The sequence below is a fragment of the Ahaetulla prasina genome, chromosome 10 (genome assembly GCF_028640845.1).
Source record: "Ahaetulla prasina isolate Xishuangbanna chromosome 10, ASM2864084v1, whole genome shotgun sequence".
In the NCBI taxonomy this organism is placed as follows: Eukaryota; Metazoa; Chordata; class Lepidosauria; order Squamata; family Colubridae; genus Ahaetulla; species Ahaetulla prasina.
The window spans coordinates 20649242-20672064 of record NC_080548.1 but is presented as its reverse complement, the minus strand read 5'-3'; the positions used below and the strand labels follow the sequence as shown (position 1 = coordinate 20672064).

General features: G+C 41.9%; 1 protein-coding gene across 2 annotated transcripts in view; it reads right to left on the bottom strand.

Moving 5' to 3' along the window:
• Positions 1 to 3688: 3688 nt before the first annotated feature.
• HIVEP3 (HIVEP zinc finger 3) overlaps positions 3689 to 22823 on the bottom strand; it is a 258006-nt gene continuing 238871 nt past the window's right edge. For both annotated transcript variants that reach the window (XM_058195714.1, XM_058195715.1), the window contains 3 exons: positions 12922 to 13020; positions 6172 to 7211; positions 3689 to 5227 (listed from right to left, as the gene is read on the bottom strand). In XM_058195714.1, coding sequence (XP_058051697.1) covers positions 4379 to 5227; positions 6172 to 7211; positions 12922 to 13020 — 1988 coding nt within the window. In that variant the 3' untranslated portion in view covers positions 3689 to 4378. The remainder of the gene's footprint in view (positions 5228 to 6171; positions 7212 to 12921; positions 13021 to 22823) is intronic.

The window sequence follows — 22823 nt, the reverse complement described above, 5'->3', positions numbered from 1 at the left end:
AAAGCAACTGGATGACGTATAAACTATGCCCATGCTAAGATCAAAATGAGGCTGCTGGTAGAAATATCCCAGGATCTAGGCAAACATTAGTTCTCAATCAGGAAATGAAAAGGAGGAATTCAAGTAGAGCCTTCCAAAATGTGAGAACAGGTTATCACGAAGTTACAATGCATTGCATAGTGTGTTGGGTCTTCTGCTATTCCGTCTATGCTAGGAGCATTGTGGCCCCCAATTAAGAGATCTCGGGATCCGCCTCCCCAAACTAAAATGCCCTCGCAAGCAACATACCAATATATACAGTGGTTAACAACCAAGCCTCCTTAAAGGTGGACAAAAAAATTCATTTCCATCTACAAAGCGCCGAAGGAAGAGAGAACAGCATCAGAAGGAAAAATAACCACACCCTGATGATAAATGTTACTTCCGAGGATCTAGATTCCACCACAAATCATAGCAAAGTAAAAGAAATCCCCCTTCCGCTGCGTCTAAATGAAAAGGTGGTGGAAACGGGGAAGGAGGGGGAGGGGGCGGAAGCTAGGAAAACAGAAAAACCCTGAGCGTTGTGGTGCATTTGATCTAGCCCCCACCAAACAAAACCAGGCACAGTTAAAGCAATGAATGGGTCAGAGACATGAGTGTGTCCAATAATGGCTCGTGTACACTTAACAATACTGAAAACCATTTGGTCCATAAAGAGCTGCATGGAAAGCCAACGGGGGGGAGGGGGGGGAGGAGGAAGGAACGACCCAGGAATCCAAAGCCTCAGTGGAGATGAAAATACTGTTGTCCAGCAATTGACACAGAGATGAGGACTGATTCTTCAGTGCTGGATGGGATTAGAGGGGAATCTTCTGAAGCCAATACAAGCCAGTGTCGCTTTCTGTGGGTTCGATCTATTCCTAGTTAAATCCAGTAGATGTTTGTATTCCATGATTTGTCCCAGGAGAAATCCGAACAAGATCCCCTCCCCACCCCCAACCTTCAAAGTCTTGCTATAGATGCTGGATTCCAGTGCAAAACACAACAGCACCCTCGATGCCGGACGTCAGGCCCAAAAGAGGTATCGGAAGCAGAAGTAAACAAAGGATGGGGGGGGGGAGAAAGGTTGAAGACTTCCGGTGGAGTTTTTCTGTGAACTTTGCAATTCCAGGGGTTGGTTTGGTCACTTTCATATCACAACGTCAATGTTTCCTTGACTTCCACACATGCAAAACCAGCCAAACAAACCAACAAACCAACAAAAAGGCCTTAAAACATCCTGTTTTCATAAATTCCTTAATACAATACAGAAAATGATACACCGCAGAAGATTACTTAACCCATCTTGTGTTTGTATTCTATGCAAAACCCAACAGTCCATGGCTTTATCAAGCCAGCTTAATCAAAGGAATTCGTTCGGGATTTTTTTTTTTTCCTTCTTCTTCTTTTCCTGTTTGGGGGGAAATGAGAGAGCATGCGCAGAGTAAATTCAGAACATCTCAAGAGAGTTCTGAACTGGTCCACTGGAAAAAAACACATTTGTGGATCTGTTGCAAGGCTAGTGGATAGGGAGGAAGTGGGGGCTGGCTTCGTTTTGAAAAGCATTTGTACAGACTCCATACAGACTCTTCAAATAAATGCCTTAAAAAGAAGAGTAAACACTTAACTTTTTAACAGTTGCACTTTTAAAATTGGTACGAACAAGGCAGAATTGCATGACGCTGGCACCAGTTGGTTAGGCGGTTGGGCGGGCACTTCTTAAAACTGCTCTTAAAAAAAAAAAACTGGCTAAATATTCACCACTACATCACGTAGAGATGAAATTTGGCCCTTCTACCTCATCAGGGGTTTGCATTGATTCAAAAAGTTGGGAGGATAAACTGTGCAAAAAACCAAATTTAAAAGAACTTAAATTTCCTGCTTTCTTCGTTTAGTCCGAATTATTTTTCCTACGTTATGAGGACTTCAAGTAAATGTCGTTTTCAATTTTTATGGTCTCCCATCTAGCAAGACCCTGCTGGTTTTGGGATTACAGCTAGTCCTCGATTTACAATGGTTCACTTAGTGACCATTTGAAATTACAATAGCACTGGAAAAAAGTGACTGTTTTTCAGTCTTGTGAACGCTGCAGCATCCCCAAGGTCACCTGATCAAAATTCAGATGCTTTGGCAGTGGACTCGTACTTACGACCGTTGCAGCGTCCCGGAGTCACGTGATCCCCGTTTGCGACCTTTTGACAAGCAAAGTCAATGGGAAAACTTATTTATTTATACAAGCGGGACTGGCCTGATTTTTAAATTTTAAATTTAAATTTTAAACTTTTAATGGTAATTTTATTGGGTATTTTTATGGTCAATCGACGGTTTTAATTTGGCCTTTTATTGAATAAGTTTTTTAATTGTTATTTTAATATGTATATTAATTGTTTTAAATGGAGGCTGTACACCGCCCTGAGTCCTTCGGGAGAAGGGCGGTATAGAAGTTTGACAAATAAATAAATAAATAAATAAAATAAATTCACTTAACGCCCATGTCACTAACTTGACAACTGCAGTGATTCACTTAACAATTGTGGCAAGAAAGGTCGTAAAATGATGGGAACCTCTCTTTTAGCATATATCTCACTGAGCCACAGAAATGTTGGGCTCAAATCATGGTCGTAAATCGAGGACTATCTGTACCCAGGTCAAAATCCAACCTCTTTGGAGAGCATCAAGCAACACCATCTTTCAGAGGGAAACAATTTAATTGGGACAAACCCATCATGAAATCAGAAACAGAACTATAGCAGGGGCAGACGTAAGCACTTAACCTGGGCCGGTGGAAAGATCCTTGCTAATGGCTTGCACCATTGCTAAAGTCCTGGTTCAACACCCATCATGGGTCTCTTAGAGCTTGCTCACCCACATGCGCACTGTGCAGAAGCAGCGCCAATGGAATCTAAGTTGGACACTATAAAGATTTCTTTGTTCTCTTGCACTAGTTTTCAAAAACGGAAATGGGTCCGATCCGGAATTTATTTAATAATAATTATTTTTTTTGGCATAAGAAACTTGGGGCAATATTTTATTTTAAAAAAAGAGAGCGCTATTTTCAAATCTGAGGTTACGTATCTCATGCTTGAGAGCACATTTTCGAACGCCGAGATCCCAAGAGCAGGAGGAGAAAACAAAACGAAACGAAAGGTTCTTCGTCTAAGTTTACCAGCCAACGTTTAACCAGCCAACTTTCATGGCGGGTTTAAAAAGCACCCTTCTTAAGGATTGTGTGCACATGGAATTTAAGCAGCAGCAGCAGCGGCGACATGGAATGTCAGCATTAAAGCAAGAATGGCTGCCAGAAAGAACAGATCTACACCATTCTCGGAACGTATTTTTTTTTGTTTTTGTTTTTACATTCAATACACTTCTATTTCCTTCCAATTTATTTTTATTTTATTTTTCTTAAAGGGGGCTAACCCTTCATATGTCTATGTGTCCCTTTTTTTTTTTTTTCTAAAAAAAAGTGCTTTTGTGGGTTGTATTTAGGGAGGCACCTGCTGAGATCGCCAATCTCTCTCCCTCCCTCCCCAACCCACGTTTTAAGGGCAGACAGAGAGAATGTACTTTCACTGCCATCAATACCTCCCCAAAATAAGTGCTAATTTCATCAACAATTCAAGGGTAAACACTTCTCCCCCTCCCTCCCTCCCTCCCCTCCGAAGCAGAACAGTCACAGCTGTCCTTAAAGCACATTTACAGGCAATCAGAATAATGCAAATCAGAATAATAAAAATAAAAATAAAAAAAGAACCATTATAAAAGAACAAGCACTTCACCACATATTAAATAAAGCATGTAATAAATAGGGGTTGGGGAGTGGGGATTATAACTTCTGTACAGGGGGAGCGGATTTTTTTTTTTTCTCCTCTCTTTTCTTTTCCTAATCAGTTATGTATCTCTGAAAAGGCGTCGATTTTCCTAGAAGTTTTCAGTGCATCCTTCGGAAAAAAAAGATTTTGGACTCTTTCCTGTCTGCATTTATCGGAGCCTGTTGGGAACAGACGTGGTTATAATGGCAAATGGGAAGGGCATGGGGGATGAACTCCTTTTCAAGAGTAGTAAAACACTCGCAGCTTCAGTTTTGTATGTGTGTGTGTGTGTGTGTGTGTGTGTGTGTGTGCGTGTGTACGCGTGTGTGTGCATGTCAAGCAACCACACAACAAAAAAAGTGGGGGGGGGCTGTTGATAAAGGCACAAGTAAATGTGAAAGTAAAATGGGAGGGAGGGAGGATGATTTCTCTACACCAGGGAGAATTTGTTTCCTTTAGCGACAATTATTCTAAAACCGACACAACAGCGCTGGCCAAGGTCTGTTGCTTTGACGTCTGAAAAGTGGTTGACGGGACACAGCAAGGGCTTAAGTATTTCCTGTACTGTTCTCCACTCGGTTTGGAGTTAAGCCAAAGCCCGCAGCAGGTTCTAAGGATGGACTTCTTCTCCTATAGGCCCCTGCTTGTGGGGCTGGCTCTCCCGAGAGGTTCCTCCTCCTGGTGGAGAGCTGGTGAGAGGACTGGCTTGATGAATGTTCCAACAAGCAGCCCATGCTGTTGCTTCGGTCCAGTGACGGTGTGGGGATGCTTGAAATAAAAGCGCAGGTGGATTTGAAAGTAGTGCACGAGCTGCCACTGTATTTTTTCCCCTTCTTGGTGAAGGGTCCTTCCCCATGAGCCAAAGGCTTTGGAGAACACTCTCCCTTTGAGCAGGAACTCATCGGGGTGGCCGTACAGCTCTCCTGCTCTCCTGGACTACACTTTTTTACCCTGTATCCCTCCTTGGAACGTGTTTGCCGAAGCTCGCTAGTCCTTGTTTTCTCTTCCACGCGGATGCCGCTGTGAAGCGGCGAGGTGGCTGATAAAGGAGGAGCTTCATGTCTGTTTGGAGTTTCTTTGCCCCTGGCTTTCATTGGGCTGAATTCGGAAGTGCTACCGCTGAGTTCAAAGTAGCTGGCCTCCAGGGACATCACTGATCCATGCCCCAAGCTGGGATGGGTGCTGGGTCTCGCCTGGACCATCTGGATGCCCCCAATTGGGATCATCGGGCAAGGGCTCCTGGGTAATTGCTGGGAGTGCAAAGGGAGATGACTAAAAATATGGTCATCCACTCGATCTGGAGCGTGAAGGGGTACTTGGTGGAGCGACTGCAAAGGTCTGAAATAGAGATGTTGAATGATGCCTGGTGAAGCCGTTGGGTTCCTGGACTCTGTCTTCTGCAATGACAAGAGGCATATATAGAAAGTCAACTCTTTTTAAGTTTGGAGCATACGGGTGTGGACGCAAAACGCCGCCTTACTTTAATAAGGAGTTCTTAATTTTTATTTATTTTATTTTTTAAAAAAAGATTACTCAAAGGAGTCAAATTAAAAGAACATATTCTGTTGCAACTGGTCCACTGCAGTGGTGGAATTCAAATTTGTTTTCTTACCGGTTCTGTGGGCGTGGCTTGATGGGCGTGGTGTGGCGTGGTGGGCATGGCAGGGGAAGGCTACTGTAAAATCCCCATTCCCTCCCCACTCCTGGGGGAAGGATATTGCAAAATCTCCATTCCCACCCCACTCCTGGGGGAAGGATACTGCAAAATCCCCATTCCCTCCCCACTCCTGGGGGAAGGATATTGCAAAATCCCCATTCCCTCCCCACCCCTGGGGGAAGGATACTGCAAAATCCCCATTCCCTCCCCACTCCTGGGGGAAGGATACTGCAAAATCCCCATTCCCTCCCCACTCCTGGGGGAAGGATATGGCAAAATCCCCATTCCCTGCCCACTCTGGGGCCAGTCAGAGGTGGTATTTGCCGGTTCTCTAAACTACTCAAAATTTCTGCTACCGGTTCTCCGGAACCTGTCAGAACCTGCTGAATAGCACCTCTGGTCCATTGCATCCTTCTCTCTTTCTTTGCTCTGTATTAAAACACAGCAAAACAAAAAAATTCACACCTCAAAAGAACACATCATGAAAATGATAGGTTCTCGATCTTAACTCAGGCAGTATCCATTTCCAAGTCCCTGAACCCACCATTTGTAAAGCAAAGGTGATAAAACAGGGATGGGCCATATAGAGATCTTCCGTATGGCTAATGATGCGAGACCACAGACGTTGCAGGGGAGAAACATCTGGAGCACCAGATGTTTTACCCTTCTCTGAGCACAGCTTACCAGTTTAGGGTCTTCATGCAGCTCCGTATCTTTGTCAAAGGACCTGTGAGGTAGAGGCACTGAAGATGATATTCCATGCGGAGTTTTACGTAAGTTTTGAACTTTGTCATCTACGGCCACTTGGCTATGAGAAGGCCTATCCTCTCTTCCTGGGGATGGATACCGTGAAGGTGGTTCCGAATAGCTCTGGGACAGCATTTTCTTCAGAGATAAGTATCTAGACGATGACATTTCCCTGTTTGGAGAGACGCATCTCACCGGAGAAACCCCCCTTGCTGGCGGAAGGTATAAGGGAGATGAGAGCTCCCTCTTTGAAGGAAAGTATCTGCTTGGTGAGATCTCAAGTCTTGGTGATGAATTACAGAGGACAAATGACTCTCTCAGAGCTTGGTGACCGGAGGGCATTTCTCCCGTGTAGGACAATTTTTTTGGTGAAGTTTCATTTTTGGTTAACAGATGCTTTCGAGCCAAGGACCGGTTGTTTCCATCGCTGCTAAGCCCAGAGTCCTTGTTCGGGGAACACTTCCTTCTAGGCGTGAGATCTTTGGAGACGGACAAATCCATTGCTAAGAGCATCTGCGGTCTTCTCAGAGATTCCTTCTCAGCTGACGTTGAGAGCGCACTGGAGGACAGAGCTGGTCGGTGAAGTCTTAACAAGCTGTGGCACACAGCAACTTCACAGCTATCGGCTGACCATTTCATTTCAGGCTCTAAGGAGGCAGTCTGGGAACACCGAACGGTACTTTCATTGCCAGAGGGAACATATTCCACTGTGGACAAGGTTGTCTTGGTGCCTTTCTCCTGGGAAGAGAAAGAATTTCTTGAAGAGTTCCCTGGAAGAGAAGTGTTCTTTGTTTCAGAAGGCTTTCTGAGTGATTCCTCTTGGTTTTCCTCTTCCTCCTCTTCCTCTTCTTCCTCCTCGTCCTCTTCTTCCTCATTGTCATCATCGTCATCAGACTCTTCCAAGTCTGAAAACTGGTGTTCGAGTAACTCAGATCCCTCCTGTCCTTCTGAATCTTGGAAGAGATCTTCAGTGGTTCCTAAAAGATGGACAATTTATCAGACAAGGATACATAATACATGTACACATATCAATATACACACACTAGCTGGATGCCCATGCTTCGCTACAAAACTATGTGCTCAGGCTTGGTAAATTGACACTTAAAGCCTGAAACTTAATGTAGAATGTGTAACTCCATAGCATCAGAGCGTGTGAATATAAGGCAACTGACAGTTGGGACAGAGTTCCTTTCAGGTGTGGAGGGGGGAGTAGAACGTCTAAGTCCTAAGCTTCAGAGCGTGTGAATATAATACTGTATATGAAATAATAATGATGGTTGTTTTGAAAAATACCTTCTTACTGAGCACCTAGAAGCCAAGAGGAATATACAGGCCAAATTTCAAGCTTGTAGGCTTTACCGTTCTGGAGATTTCATGATGAGTGAGTAGTATTTGGCTTAGATAGATGATAGATAGATGATAGATAGATAGATAGATAGATAGATAGATAGATAGATAGATAGATAGATAGATAGATAGATAGATAGATAGATAGATAGATAGATAGATAGATAGATAGATAGATATGTAGAAATATCAGGACAAACAACTCCTGGGAGATAATTGGAGGGAATGCCACAATGTTCTGCATTAATGAGGAAGCACACTTCAAAGGAAATTAGAAATGTAAATTTCATTAAAAGTGCCGGTCCATCTGAGACTGTTTTCAGCACAATCTAAGGCCTAAGATACTGCTTCTGCCACTAATACAGATTTTACCCATAAAAAGATAAAGGAAAAGGTTCCCCTCTCACATCTGTGCTAGTCATTCCCGACTCTAGGGGGCGGTGCTCATCTCCGTTTCAAAGCCGAAGAGCCAGCACTGTCTGAAGATGTCTCTGTGGTCATGTGGCTGGCATGACTCAATGCCAAAGGCACACGGAACGCTGTTACTTTCCCACCAAAGTTGGTTCCTATTTGTCTATTGCATTTTTTATGTGCTTTTGAACTGCTAGGTCAGCAGAAGGTGGTACAAGGAACGGGAGCTCACCCCGTTACGCAGCACAAGGGATTCAAACCGCTGAATTGTCCACCTTTCGATCAATAAGCTCAGTGCCTTAGCCACTGAGCCACTGCATCCCTTACCTATAAAGGACACTTATTATTATGGGCTTTTCCCCATCTTCCCTTTCCCATCCATGCTGGGTGGAAGCAGAGAAAATAAAAACTGGTCTGGAGATAGTTCAAGGAGGATCAAATGAAGCTTTAATATACACAATTCAAAGCTTCCTGCTTCCTGAAATATCATGGAAAATTGAGACAGAATTTTGTCTGTTCACTCACTGAATCAATATGTAACCTATAACAATGAAGTCTCTTGGCAGTTCACAACAAAAGGCCATTGAAGGCAATTAAAATGGTCATGATGAGAGGCTAATGAAGTAAAATATTTATGTATTACAACGAACATTCAATTGGTTGTATAAATTCCCATAAGCTATCTGAAACCGTTCCATTTTCTTTTTTTCTTTTTTTAAAATAATATTTATTGAATTTCCAAAAGTTAAAATACACAATACCAAAAAAAGCACAGTACACAAATATATATATATATAAAACAAAAAAAGACAAACGCATCAAAATTACATTATTCATAATAGCTTTTCCTATATCGGTATCTCAATCCTATTTAACCTCTATATACAGATTCTACTTCTAAGTATCTCTATCTTAAACTAACATTCTTATTTGAATTATCTTAACCTCTATTCAGAATTCAGTCTCATGACAAAAATCTCCCTTAAATTTTATGCTTACTCTCCAGCGAGGAATACCAACTGTTCCATTTTCAATAGTCTCTGGAAAACTAGTAATTTGGGGGGTAAATATGTTCTCCAATGAAAGAGTTAATGGTAAAAGGAAAACATCAAAGGCCATGAAAGAATACGGTGGATTAGGATTGAATCAGTATCCACCAAGAATTTTCAGATGTCCAGATTTCTCTACTAGGGTGTTATTCACTCCTTTTCATTCTTGGGGCATTTTACTTATTTATCTACATAACAGATGGATGATTTATGAGTATGTCATTCTTTGGAACATTACTCCCCAACAGAAATAAATAATCCATTACACGGAAGGCAAACTAAGCTGTTGTGGGAAGACCAATCCAATGGAGTGATTTCAAAAAGGGAGGTGTGTGGATGGAGGTAGGGAGGGGATCAGGAATTAAATAGTTTTGATGAAGAAATATAGCAAATGGGTCAACATTTCTTTAAAGCAGGGGTATCAAACTCAAGGCCAGGGGGGCGAGAGGGGGGCGAATCCGGCCAGCGGGGTGCTTAGATCTGGCCCACAGGCCCGTTCCTCTGGAAAGAGTGAAGAACTGGCCCATGGTGGCTCTGCCAGCAAAAAAATGGAGCTTGGGAGGGGCCACACGCAGCCCTCCCGGGTTCTGTTTTCAGCCACGACAGCCTCCTGCAGCTCTCTGCCAGAGAAAACAGAGCCTTGATGAGTGACCATGCCCACCCTGGCCGCGCCACCTGGCCACACACCCGTCTAACCAGTGGTGAAATCCAAATTTTTTTTACTACCGGTTCTGTGGCCGTGGCGTGGCTTCGTGGGCATGGCTGGGGAAGGATACTGCAAAATCCCCATTCCCACCCCACTCTGGGGGAAGGATATTGCAAAATCTCCATTCCCAGCCCACTCTGGGGCCAGCCAGAGGTGGCATTTTCCAGTTCTCCGAACTACTCAAAATTTCCACTATCGGTTCTCATAGTTGTCACAGACCTTCCTGGCTCCAGCCTTCACTGTCCTGTAGTTCTCTACAGCACCAGCCAGAAACACAATTTCCAGCAACCCCTCGAGTGGACAGATCTGCTTTTCATGCCCTTTTTTTCCTCCTTTTAAAACTTAGAATTTATATATATGCAAAATGCAAATATATATCTGATGTAATGGTTTGGCCAGGGCCACCCAATGTCTCAAAATATCCCTGAAAGCAACCCACAGGTAATCCATTTAAAACAGAGGTCTCCAACAAAAAATGTTCTTTCTGTACCAACTCAGTAAGCTCAAACTGCCCAAGGAGCTGCTGATTCAGTTCTACAGAGGAATTATTGAGTCTGTCATTTGCACCTCTATAACTGTCTGGTTCGGTTCTGCAACCCAACAAGAAAGACACAGACTTCAGAGGATAATTAGAACTGCAGAAAAAATAATTGCTACCAACCTGCCTTCCATTGAGGACCTGTATACTGCACGAATCAAGAAGAGGGCCATGAAAATATTTACAGATCCCTCACATCCAGGACATAAACTGTTTCAACTCCTACCCTCAAAACGACGCTATACAGCACTGCATACCAGAACAACTAGACACAAGAACAGTTTTTTCCCGAAGGCCATCACTCTGCTAAACAAATAATTCCCTCAACACTGTCAAACTATTTACTAAATTTGCACTACTATTAATCTTCTCATAGTTCCCATCACCAAACTCTTTCCATTTACGACTGTACGACTGTAACTTTGTTGCTGGCAATCCTTATGATTTATATTGATATATTGACCATCAACTGTGTTGTAAATGTTGTACCTTGATGAACGTATCTTTTCTTTTATGTACACTGAGAGCATATGCACTAAGACAAATTCCTTGTGTGTCCAATCACACTTGCCCAATAAAAAAAAAAATTCTATTCTATTCTATTTAAGACTTGTGGACTTCAACTCCCAGCTTTGCTGGCTGAGGGACCCTGGGAGTTGAAGTCCACAAGTCTTAAAGGGACCAAGGTTGGAGACCCCTGATCTAAAAGGCAAAGGACCATTCTGGAAAAGCTCCCTTGAAGCTCATCGGTTATTCTGAGTAAAGTTAACAGACTCGAAAACTCCTCCAGCAGTTTGATGCCAGACCAGATGCCCATGGCTGACACATATGAGTGCACCTCCCTTGTGATTGACACAATCCTGCTCCCTCGCCCTCCCTTGCCTGCATGGGCTTTCATCCCCAGGGGTGAAACTCTGGCAAGGCACCAATGCTTCCAAACACTGTTACTGCCTGTTGCAAAGCAAAAAGAGGGAAACACATTGAGTGGGGGAGAGAGGGGGAGAGAAAGAGAGAGGGAGAAGGAGAGGAGAGGAGAGGAGAGAGAGAGATTATTTCTCTCTCTCTCCTCCCTCCCTCCTTTGTTCTTCTCCCAAACAGACAGAACTTGGGGAAATAATGGCCCGAATTGATCTCTTACAGATAACTGTTGAAATCTAGCTAGGAGCCATATGCAGCTCAAAATCCACATTTGTCCCCACTCTGTCTCAAATCAGTGTTGACAACTCTAAAAGACCATAGATAGATAGATAGATAGATAGATAGATAGATAGATAGATAGATAGATAGATAGATAGATAGATAGATAGATAGATAGACAGACAGACAGATATGTGTGGTGTGGAGACAGCAGCTCTCATAATGATGGCGGTGGAGGTTGTGTTCTACCAAGAGGCCTGTTTATCGAAGAAGCCACGCAGCAGAAGTTCCCACCTACTTCTTAGAACAGGAGTCCAATGTCCCCCTCCCCCAGATCTGCATCTCTACTTAGCATCAAGAATGGTGTTTAGGGGTGAGGAGCAGGGGTGAAATGCTCCCAATTCGGACCGGATCGGACGGTCCAGTAGCGACGGCGGCGGGTGGTTCAGAGAACCAGTAGCAAAAATCCCTGCCCCCCCCGCAATGCCCAGCTGAGCCACGTGATCGTCAGAGCTTCTTTTTTTTTTACTTTTAAAAACATTTTTTAAACCAGAGAGGTTGTAAAAAAAATGCTTTTAAAGGGTTAAAACAAGGCTCTGATGATCCCAGCTGAGGTGCCTGATCTCAGAGGCTTTTTTTTTTTACTTTTAAAAGCATTTTTTTAAAGGTAAAAAATGCTGAAGCCTGTTAGGCAAAAAATGGAGGGTCTAAGCAAAAAATGGGGGGTGTAGGCAAAAAATGGATGGTGGGGGTTCATTTTTGAAAGAGAGAGAGAAAGAGAGAGTGAGAGAGTGAGAGAGAGAGAAAGAGGAAGGAAGGAAGGAAGGAAGGAAGGAAGGAAGGAAGGAAGGGAGGGAGGAGGGAAGGAAGGAGGAGGGAGGGAGGAAGGGAGGAAAAAGAAGAGAAAGGAAGGGCTACAAACCTGGCACTAGACGCAGCTTCAGAGGATAATCCAGGGCTGGAAGGGACCTAGAGGTCATCTAGTCCAACATCCCAGCAGGACATTATTAATGAGTCCCTGTCTTTTGATCCCCTAGTCACATGGTTACATAGCCATACCCACCCAGTCACATGATGCCCCGACCAAGCCACGCCCACCAAGCCACACCCACAGAACCGGTAGGAAAGAAATTTAGATTTCACCACCAAGACCCTTGAGATGAGTCACATCACAACTGTCACAAATCTGGTAGCCCGTGGTCATGCATGGTTGACTCTGGGCACTGCATGGGCACTCCATTCCAGCCATGTGGAGAGCATCAAGGTTCCAGTCCCCTCCCCCCCCCCAAAAAAAATTCAGTCCCAAATTAAGGGGCGTGCATAAGAGCACAAAAGTGCCTACCATTCCTGTCCTACTGTTCCCTTCATTATATCAAATTAATATAGCTGATGCATATTTTTTTACATATATATATATATATCAAGATATGTTGTTTTTTTATGACAATGTTTGTGTATACTGTTGTGACAAAATGAAATTTTAAAAAAAAAATCTTTACCTTCCTCTGGTTCCAGCTCCCCCGGTGAAGACGCCAAGACACCCATCTCCTGACATTTTTTGCTGTGGGCTTTTGACTTCATATGTTTAGTCAGATTCCCTGCAAATGAAAACAGAAGAGGCACAAATCGTCAGCCGTTGTTTGCTAGCTACACGCAGCAACCGGTAGTAGCGTTTATCGGCAAGCGATGGCTTTGCATTCCAAGGCCAGAGGGGTGGGGGGGGAAAAAAAGGCTGCTGCTACTCTTGAAATCAAGCAGCTGCCCTCAGTGGCTCATTTGTTGTCTGTTTCTCCCAATGACTACAGAATTGCTTTTCACAACTGCTAGTTCTCATGCAAGGCAGAAAAAGCCAGCAGGCGCATGCTTTGCAAAAAACAGGGAAAGCCCTACTCAAACCTCTTCCCTGCGACATGCAAAAGAGGCCGGGGATACGGGATATTCATTGCCGGAATGCGTAAAGCAGAGATGGCCACATCATATGCCTAGGGGTGCCAGGTGGCTGCAATTCTTGATGGAATTCCCAAATCAAATATCCAAAAGCTCACAGATTATTATTAAAAAAAAAAATTAGAACTATTACCTTTGGTTGCCTTTTTTGTCTGAAAAAAAATTACTGACCTAGGACATTAACACAATTGTAAATTCTACTCCAGAAACTAGCAAAGCTAGAAATGTCAAAGGAGATCTGGGAGTGGAGTAAAACGAAGAAGAAACCAAAACCCGCCTAGGGGTATGACTCAATTCTCATTTTTAATTTAGGATAAATTTTTACGACGGTTCTTTCAACCCTTGCTTTATCCTTACGATTTTTTTTAAAAAATTTTTTTAAATGCACACAGTTTGCATTCTGAAGTCTGTTTTTCAAGATCTCTGCTACCGTTCCACTAAAACCTCAGCCAATTTTTATATTCTCCCAACTTCTGGAAATCACTACTCAAGATCATCTAAATCAACATCTGATTTATTTATTTTTAAACAAAGAGCACTGTTGTCTTTTTTTTTTCAATTGCCAAGTCATCTCCAACTCTTCACGACTCCATAGTCCACAGCATGCAATCCTCCCCATCCTCCACTGTCTCCTGGAGTTTGCCCAAATTCATGTTTGTTGCATCAATGACCAGGGGTAGGGCTGCTGGGGGGTTCGCAGGGGTTCAGGAGAACCTCTAGCTAAGATTCTGTGCAGTTCAGAGAACCCCCAAATCCCACTCCTGGCTGGCCCAGTCGACTCCCCTCCTCCCCTCCCAGGAGTCCCCACATGGCCCATTTTGGATGCAGGTAAGTGCAGGGCATGCAGAGGCTCGGGGAGGGCAAAAAACAGGCCTACCGGAAGTTTGGAAAATGGCCCTGTTTCCGGCCTCCAGAACCTGGGGGAGGCTTCCAGAAAGCCTCCAGAGCCCTGGGAGGGCCAAAATGTCCCTCTCCCGCCGTGGTGCAGGAGGCCAACTAGGTCTCGCCCACCATGGCTACACCCACCCAGCAACGGGGCAGAGAATCCCTTGCTAAAACTTTTGAAGCCCACCCCTGTCAATGACTATCTAACATCTCATCCTCTGTTGTCCCCTTCTCCCTTTGCTTTCCATCTTTTCCCAACATTAGGGTCTGTTCCAATGAGTCCTCTCTTCTCCTTTGGTGGCCAAAATATTTGAGCTTCAGCTTCAGTCTTTCCAAAGAACGACCAAGATCTGATTTCCTTTAGGATCGACTAATTTGGTCTCCTAAACAGTTCAAGGGACTCTCAAGAGTCTTCTTCCAGCACACAAAAAAAAGAGTGCCTGCGTGCAACGTTTGCTCATTTAACATTAAACCGTGATCTGAACCCAACGGCAAGCAAATATGAAACAGAAAGAGGTTTTATCTTGATAGAATCACTCTAGAGGTCTTGCATTTGAAAGCAAGACAGATTTGCTACAAACACACGGAAAGGCCGTGCTTTCGGAATAATGTCTACGTAACAACAACAACAACAACATAGTTGGAAGGGACCTTGGAGGCCTTCTAGGAAACCCTACACCATCTCAGACAGATGGTTATCCAACATTTTCTTAAAAATTTCCAGTGTTGGAGCATTTACAACTTCTGCAGGCAAGTTGTTCCACTTACTAATTGTTCTAACTGTCAGGAAATTTCTCCTTAGTTCTAAGTTGCTTCTTTCCTTGATCAGTTTCCACCCATTGCTTCTTGTTCTACCCTCAGGTGCTTTGGAGAACAGCCGGACTCCCTCTTCTTTGTGGCAACCCCTGAGATATTGGAACACTGGTATCATGTCTCCCCTAGTCCTTCTTTTCATTAAACTAGACATACCCAGTTCCTGCAACCGTTCTACATATGTTTGAGCCTCCAGTCCCCTATTCATCTTTGTTGCTCTTCTCTGCACTCTTTCTAGAGTCTCAGCATCTTTTTTTACATCGCGGCAACCAAAACTGAATGCAGTATTCCAAGTGTGGCCTTACCAAGGCATTATAAAGTGGCACTAACACTTCACGTGATCTTGATTCTATCCGATAATAAATCAAAACAGGTCACTGCTCAGCTTCCAGGTGACTTTGGGGGCTCAGAGTGGGGAATGGTGCAATAAAGCAGCAGAAGAACATGATGAGGGGCTGAGCTAATGAATCATTGGAAACCTTGATAAGAGCCACATGGCTCTATGCATTAAGGATCATTTAAAAAAAAAAACCACAACCCCTTCGGTCTAAGTCTTTAAATTGCAATTGTTGGTTAACCTAACCATGGAAATTAGTTACAAGTCTCAGAGGATGAAAATTCAAAGGGAATGCATGATGTGGTTTTTGGAGATTGCAACAATGAGCGTTTACAATCCTACTAGTCTTCGATGAATGTTTTTGCACTCCAGAATGTAAGGAAGGGAGAAATTCTGAAATACCCAAGCCGGAGAAACATTTGGGAATGTAATAATATTATGAATCCAACAGCAGATAGAGGAAACAAACTTTAATCAAGTCCTGAGTAACCAATTTCTCCACTGAAATCACCAGAAATAAATGCCTATTCTCTCTTACAACAGCAAAACAGAAAAGGTACAATAGCGGGAAAGACAAATGACTGGGCTATGAAAGAGATGTAATTGGACTGGCACTGAAATCAAACAAAAACATGTTTACTTTTTTGTTTAATCTGATTCCACCCATTTTTTTTTGTCCTGATTCAATCCACATTAGGGAAGTACAGTTCACATAATCTTACTCAAAGGATCAGGGAAGCCTTTATCTTGAAAAATACTACGTATTCTTGAACTATAAGATTACAGAGACAAACAGATACGAGGTCAATTGTTTCTTCTATGAGCTACCTTACCTAGAAGGGAAAAAAACCATGTTTTTGAGCAGTGGACTTGTAAAAAACCATTGTTCCAATTACTTAATGTAGAAAGGATCTAACTTTCTGAATTAGAATAACTATTAGAATAAATAATTAGAATTAGATTATCTTATTTCCAAAAATAGGATTTCTTCAAATCAAAGGGTTTGAATGAGTTCTAGGATACAACCTCAAAAGTTCTCTTTCTCACCAACAGCAAGCACTCTAGCATACATATAATGTATCAGACTCCCAAATTCCCGCTTAGGAGTAGACTTCCATTCAAGGCTGCTTAGTCTTCACATACTTTTCAAACTCTAGATCAGAGGTCTTCAAACTTGGCAGCTTTAAGACTTGTGAACTTCAACCAGCTATGCGAGAATTCTGGGAGTTGAAGTCCACAAGTCTTAAAGCTGCCACGTTTGGGGACCCCGCTCTAAATGATTGAGGAGTTCTGGAGAATTTAAAAGTTTGGCCCTTATTTCATGACTTCAAATTAATATATACCATGTTTCCCTGAAAATAAGACTCTGCCTTATACTTTTTTTGAACCCTGAAATAAGTGCTTGGCCTTATTTTCGGGGAGGTCTTATTTTGGGGTGCGTGGAGCAAGACTGGGCTCCTCTTGCTGTCTTACCTGATTTCTAGCTCTGTCTCCCTAACCCTAACCAGAGGAAATGGCGGGGACCGGCTGCACATGCGGTTAAATATTTTCAGGGGGTGGCTTATTTTAGCGCATGTGCTCAATAGTGCAATTGGGCTTATTATCAGGGGATGACTTATTTTCAGGGAAACAGGGTATTACCCTAATATAGAGGTTAGAATTTATCCAGTTTAGTCCAGACTGTTCAGCACATGGACATATGAGAGTAAAAAAGTTCAGAGTTGCAAATTGGTTAATTAGTTTGGACACTGATTCTAGCTTTTGCTTATGGATCAATGTAATGGCATCAGATAAAACTCCTTTTTAATATTCCTCTCCCTGTTTCTAATATGAAAGTGGTAATGAACAGAAGTTATTTTTGCTATAGTTACAATTATCTAATCAAGAAGAGCAATAAAATAATTGGCATATTACACCATCTAAAGAAGAATGGATTCTTAATAATTAAAAAAAAGCAGCATGATACATTGAGGTTTATTCATTGTGGAGGTATGTTTTTAATGAATTGTTACACTTCAGTCCCTAGAAGAGATACCTTCACATATATCATAATTATACCAAAGTGGAAACAATGGAAGAGTTGTTTAATAAAGGATTATATTATTCCCAATGTGAGTTAAATATCGGTAAAGTTTTCTTGTTAGTGCCCAAGTTTGATTTTGTCTCCATTTCTTTCTTTCTTTCTTTCTTTCTTTCTTTCTTTTTCTTTCTTTCTTTCTTTCTTTCTTTCTTTCTTTCTTTCTTTCTTTCTTTCTTTCTTTCTCTTTTCTTTCTTTCTTTCTTTCTTTCTTTCCTTCTTTCTTTCCTTCCTTCCTTCCCTTCCTTCTTCCCTCTTTCTTTCCTTCCTTCCCTTTCTTCCCTTTCCTTCCTTCTTTCCTCCTTCCTTCCTTTCCACAATCCTCTTTATAATATTTGCAGCTAAGTCATAGGGTATTAATGCTATAAATAAAGGATTTTGTTAACTAGGGGAAAAAAAATAAGGACAGAAATGAGAAGGTGAAATCATACCAACTGACCACAGCCCCACATCTGCTCATACATGACTTGAGATAGGAAAAAATGTCAGATTTTTCCATCTCTTCCAGCTACTCACTAAATGATAAATCAGTCCAGAAAGGGCTTTTCAGTTCTAAGGGATTTTTTTTATCCCACCTTTATTACTTTATAAGTAGCTCAAGGTGGTGAACATATCTACTACTCCTTCCTCTTCCTATTTTCTCCACAACAGCTCTGTCAGGTGGATTGCGCTGAGAGAGAGTGTGTAGCCTGAAGCCCCTGAGCCAGCATTCATGGCTGAGACAGGACTAGAATTCACTGTCTCCTGGTTTCTAAGCCAGCACCTTCACTACTACCCCAATCAGTTTGACAACATTTATTCTTTTTGGATAGCCACAGAATTTGGCCATCCAATTTGAGCATAGCGAAATTTATGCCAAGATCATTAAAAGCAGCAGATCAAACAAAATAACATTGTGATGGCATTCTTTACTACATATTTATATATCTCTGTGTTTGTGTATCTGCATAATAGGCACTTTCAAGGGTCAAGCTCAAGTTTAATAATAAATTCTCTTTGCAACAAGCTACCAAAGCAGAAAGAAAAGGGAAAAGGGGGAAAAAATGGGGAAAGGGCCCGTTCACTATATGTGAATAACACAACTCAAACAAAATTATGGCCTTTCAATTCTCATTTCCTTCAGTTGGAGAATGAAGTGTTGTTGTTTTTTCCTCAGCCCTGTAATTGGATTCTAAGTGGCTTAGATGTGCTCAAATAATTCAATGGCAGAGAATAACCTTTTACTGGATCTTAAAACACACACGAATCGTATAGCTAATCTTTCTCCGCCTTTTAAAGTGAATATTTGAAATTGCTTAAATTCACTTCAAAGGCTACATCCCACTTACTGGTACCCATTGTAACAAGTGCACTGAAAAGTTATCTCAGATTTGTTTGTGCAGTAGAACTTGGTTTCTTTCTAAAAAGCAAGCACACAAGCAAGAAAACTCTGGCAAGGAGAGGAAAAAAACTTTTCCCAACGAACTGACCAAAGGTCAGAAGATCAGGCCTCTCCAGAAGCTGGATTTCCTTTATAGAAGGAATAAATGCTATTCTACTTTGTAACTCAATGACTAATATTGTTTACACTATTGTATTTGACCAGTATCTGAGATTTCTGAAGGACACAAATCAGACTGCAAATTATTTCCCAACTATCTCATTTTCCAAAAGTATCATAGCATCAAGTTGAACATATCAAGTCCCATAACGCTCTTATTTAGATTTCTTACCTTCTCTCAGATAATACTATGGATACTAGGAAAATTTTTGCTACTTCAAGCTTCAGGATAAAATCCCAGAAAAAAATTGTCCGCAATCTTTTCTCCCAAGTTTATTGCTTTCTCCAAAGTTATATTATAATAAGGTTTACAAATCGACAAAGTTGGAACAGAATAGAAACAATGTTCTGCGTCTGCTTTGATATGACTTCTGTTATGCAGTCATTTTTCTTATATGCAGAAATGAGGACCTATATTTTCATCATGCAAGCATTATGATGTTCCTTGCACTGAGACTCAACCTAGAAAAGATTCAAGGGACAGGTGAGTTGCAAATCTCCATCTGATCATGAGAAATCAGAGCTTTTCCTCTATGCCCTCTTTATATGGAAATCCAGTCCTCCCTTCCACCTCAAATTCTGATTACTACAGTATAACCCTAGGGGCTTCTATTATTTTTCAGCTACATAAGCAGCATGAAACTACAGTAATTGCCTTGAATTGTTTTAAAGGTTGCTGCCATCATCCCCCAGGAATTAAATAAAGAACTAGATTCTGTCTGCATTTTTAGACACTATATTCTCTGCTAGGACAACAGTTTTTCCTTATGAAGTTGTCCAAGGTCCTGAAAATGCGGTAATTATCTTTACTGTATATGTTCTGTTTTACCTGCACACTTGTGCTCTGCGCTGTTTAGGCTTCTGGGCAGAGCCACAATAGATATTCAGGGATTTATATGAACAGTTTCCAAGAAAAACTTGCAAAATTTTAAGAGCTGCTTTTTTCCCCCCTGTCTCAGATTAAAACCCAAGAGAGAAAGGTGGTCGTAGAGGGGGGAAATGGCTGAGTTTCTGCATAACCTTCTATCTCCCCACATAGGACACACAAACGTGTTGATTGTGTGAGGTACAAGAAGAAAAAGAATAAGGATGGAATCAGAAAATATATTTTATTCCTCCTGTATGCTATCTGTATTCTTGCCAAGAGTTGTGGAAGGTATTCATAAGGAATGGATGCTGGGAACTGAGAGGACTGAGAGCAAGGCATGTGAGATCGTAGGTAGGAAGGTAGGTAGGTAAGTAAAGAGAGAGGGAGGGAGGGAGGGAGGGAAGGAAGGAAGGGAAGAAAGGAAGGAGGGAGGGAGGGAAGGCGAAGCAAATTCCAAACGTCTAATTACTTTGGAAAAGAAGTTCAATTCTTTCTGATTTTCTTCAGGAAAAAAACCTTCTAAACTAAAGAGGCACATTCTCCCATGCCTATGTTTCATTGAACTGAACAACAACTCTATATACAGTAGTGGCCAAAATTATGGAAACCTTTTGGGAAAAGTGTATTTTTGAGGTTTGGTGGCACTTTTTTGGGGGGGAGAGTTTCAAGATAATTCTATTCCACTGCTGAAATGGCCTGGGAAATAGTCCAGACTTTAACCCAATAGAAAATCTATGGAGCCGACTAAAGAAATTTGTTAGTCAGAAGTGACCCAGCAATAAAACCCAGTTAATAGAAGCAATCATTCAATCTTGGTTTCACATTATAACAGCTGCAGAACTCAAAGACTTGGTTCATTCCATGGGAAGACGTTGTAAGGCCATCATTCATGCTAAAGGTTACGCAATTAAGTATTAACTGACATAGTGATAATTTTTGTATATCTCATTTTTTCTATGTGTTTCACTTTTCTTCTTTATACTGTTAACTGCTATTCTAATAGCAAATCCTTCATAAAAGTTATTGCATTACATTCTTGATTAAATTATCTTTCCATTGATATATAATTTTATGGCACTACTTTTTTTTTAATTTGCATTTATATCCGCCCTTCTCCAAAGACTCAGGGCGGCTTACACTATGTTAAGCAATAGTCTTCATCCATTTGTATATTATATACAAAGTCAACTTTTATTGCCCCCAACAATCTGGGTCCTCATTTTACCTACCTTATAAAGGATGGAAGGCTGAGTCAACCTTGGGCCTGGTGGGACTTGAACTTGCAGTAATTGCAAGCAGCTGTGTTAATAACAGACTGTCTTAGCAGTCTGAGCCACCAGGGGCCCGTAAAATTATATATCGTAGTGCCATAAAATTATATATCAACTACTCCCCAAAAAAAGTGGTGCTATTAGTTAGTTTTAGAATATACACTTTTCCCAAAAGGTTTCCACAATTTTGGCCACTACTGTATGATATCTCTCAGAATTCAGATGAACTCTAGACCAGAACTTACATTGTCTCACAATCGTTCCATCACACTTTTCAATTACATCAAGATATTAAAGAAGAGTTCCAGATACTTTTTCCATACCCATTCACATGATCCTTCTGGGCAAGCATTATATGTCAACCGTATATCCTTTTTCAAAGCCTTGGGAAGAGGCAGTTACCAGTTTTGCAACCTGCCACCTGTCAAACTAATGCACTATGTGAATTCAAACACAGAGCTAATACTTTGATGAAGGCCCAAAAGCGACTTTTGGTTCTAGAAACCAGAAATGAGAATAACCCAAGAGGCATTCGGAACCTTTGAATTGACACTTCAAATGTAAGCAGAAAAATCCATACTGGTTTAAGTTAAGGTGCCCCTTCTTCAAATCTGATCACATGTTAAAGATAAAGGTAAAGGTTCCCCTCACACATACGTGCTAGTCGTTGCCGACTCTAGGGGGCGGTGCTCATCTCCGTTTCAAAGCCGAAGAGCCAGCGCTGTCCGAAGACGTCTCCGTGGTCATGTGGCCGGCATGACTCAACGCCAAAGGCGCACGGAACGCTGTTACCTTCTGCAAATTTCTCAACAACGTAATGGCTGGTAGCTAAGTTCCCGTATGCCTGTAATTGATTCAAAGTAATTGATCCATGCAGCAAAGGGGAACCTCATGAGCTATTTCCACTGAAAAAAGGGGATATTTTGCTCTTAAGAATATTGCACAGATTTACTTCCAATTTACCCATACTAAAAGAAAAAGGTTCCCCTCGCACATATGTGCTAGTCGTTCCTGACTCTAGGGGGCAGTGCTTATCTCCGTTTCAAAGCCGAAGAGCCAGCGCTGTCCGAAGACGTCTCCGTGGTCACATGGCCGGCATGACTAAATGCCAAAGGTGCACAGAACGCTGTTACCTTCCCACCAAAGTTGATCCCTATTTTTCTACTTGCACTTTTACGTGCTTTCGAACTGCTAGGTTAGCAGAAACTAGGACAAGTAACGGGAGCTCACCCCGTTATGTGGCACTAGGGATTCGAACCGCTGAACTGCCGACCTTTCGATCGACAAGCTCAGCATTTTAGCCACTGAGCCACCACATCCCTCATACTACTATGTTCTTAAAAATAATTATATATTTTACTTTAAGCCATCCCTCTTCCCATCACATTCAGCAATTTAGAAAAAAACTGCAGCTTGCTCAGATTTCATCTTCTCTTGGTTTATAAACCTTCTGTCTGCAATTCAGTCATGCTTTCAGAATTATCTTTATTTCAAGAATTGAAACTATCTCTTTTCTATCAATAAACCAAAAATGGGAAGCAATACAGCTAACAGATCCAAAAGCTTAAAGAGATGCAGAGCAGGGAATAAGCATTTTCAAGAGCTGACAAACCCATAGATTTGGATTGGAAGTACAGTCCAATATTTGGGAGAATACAGGTAA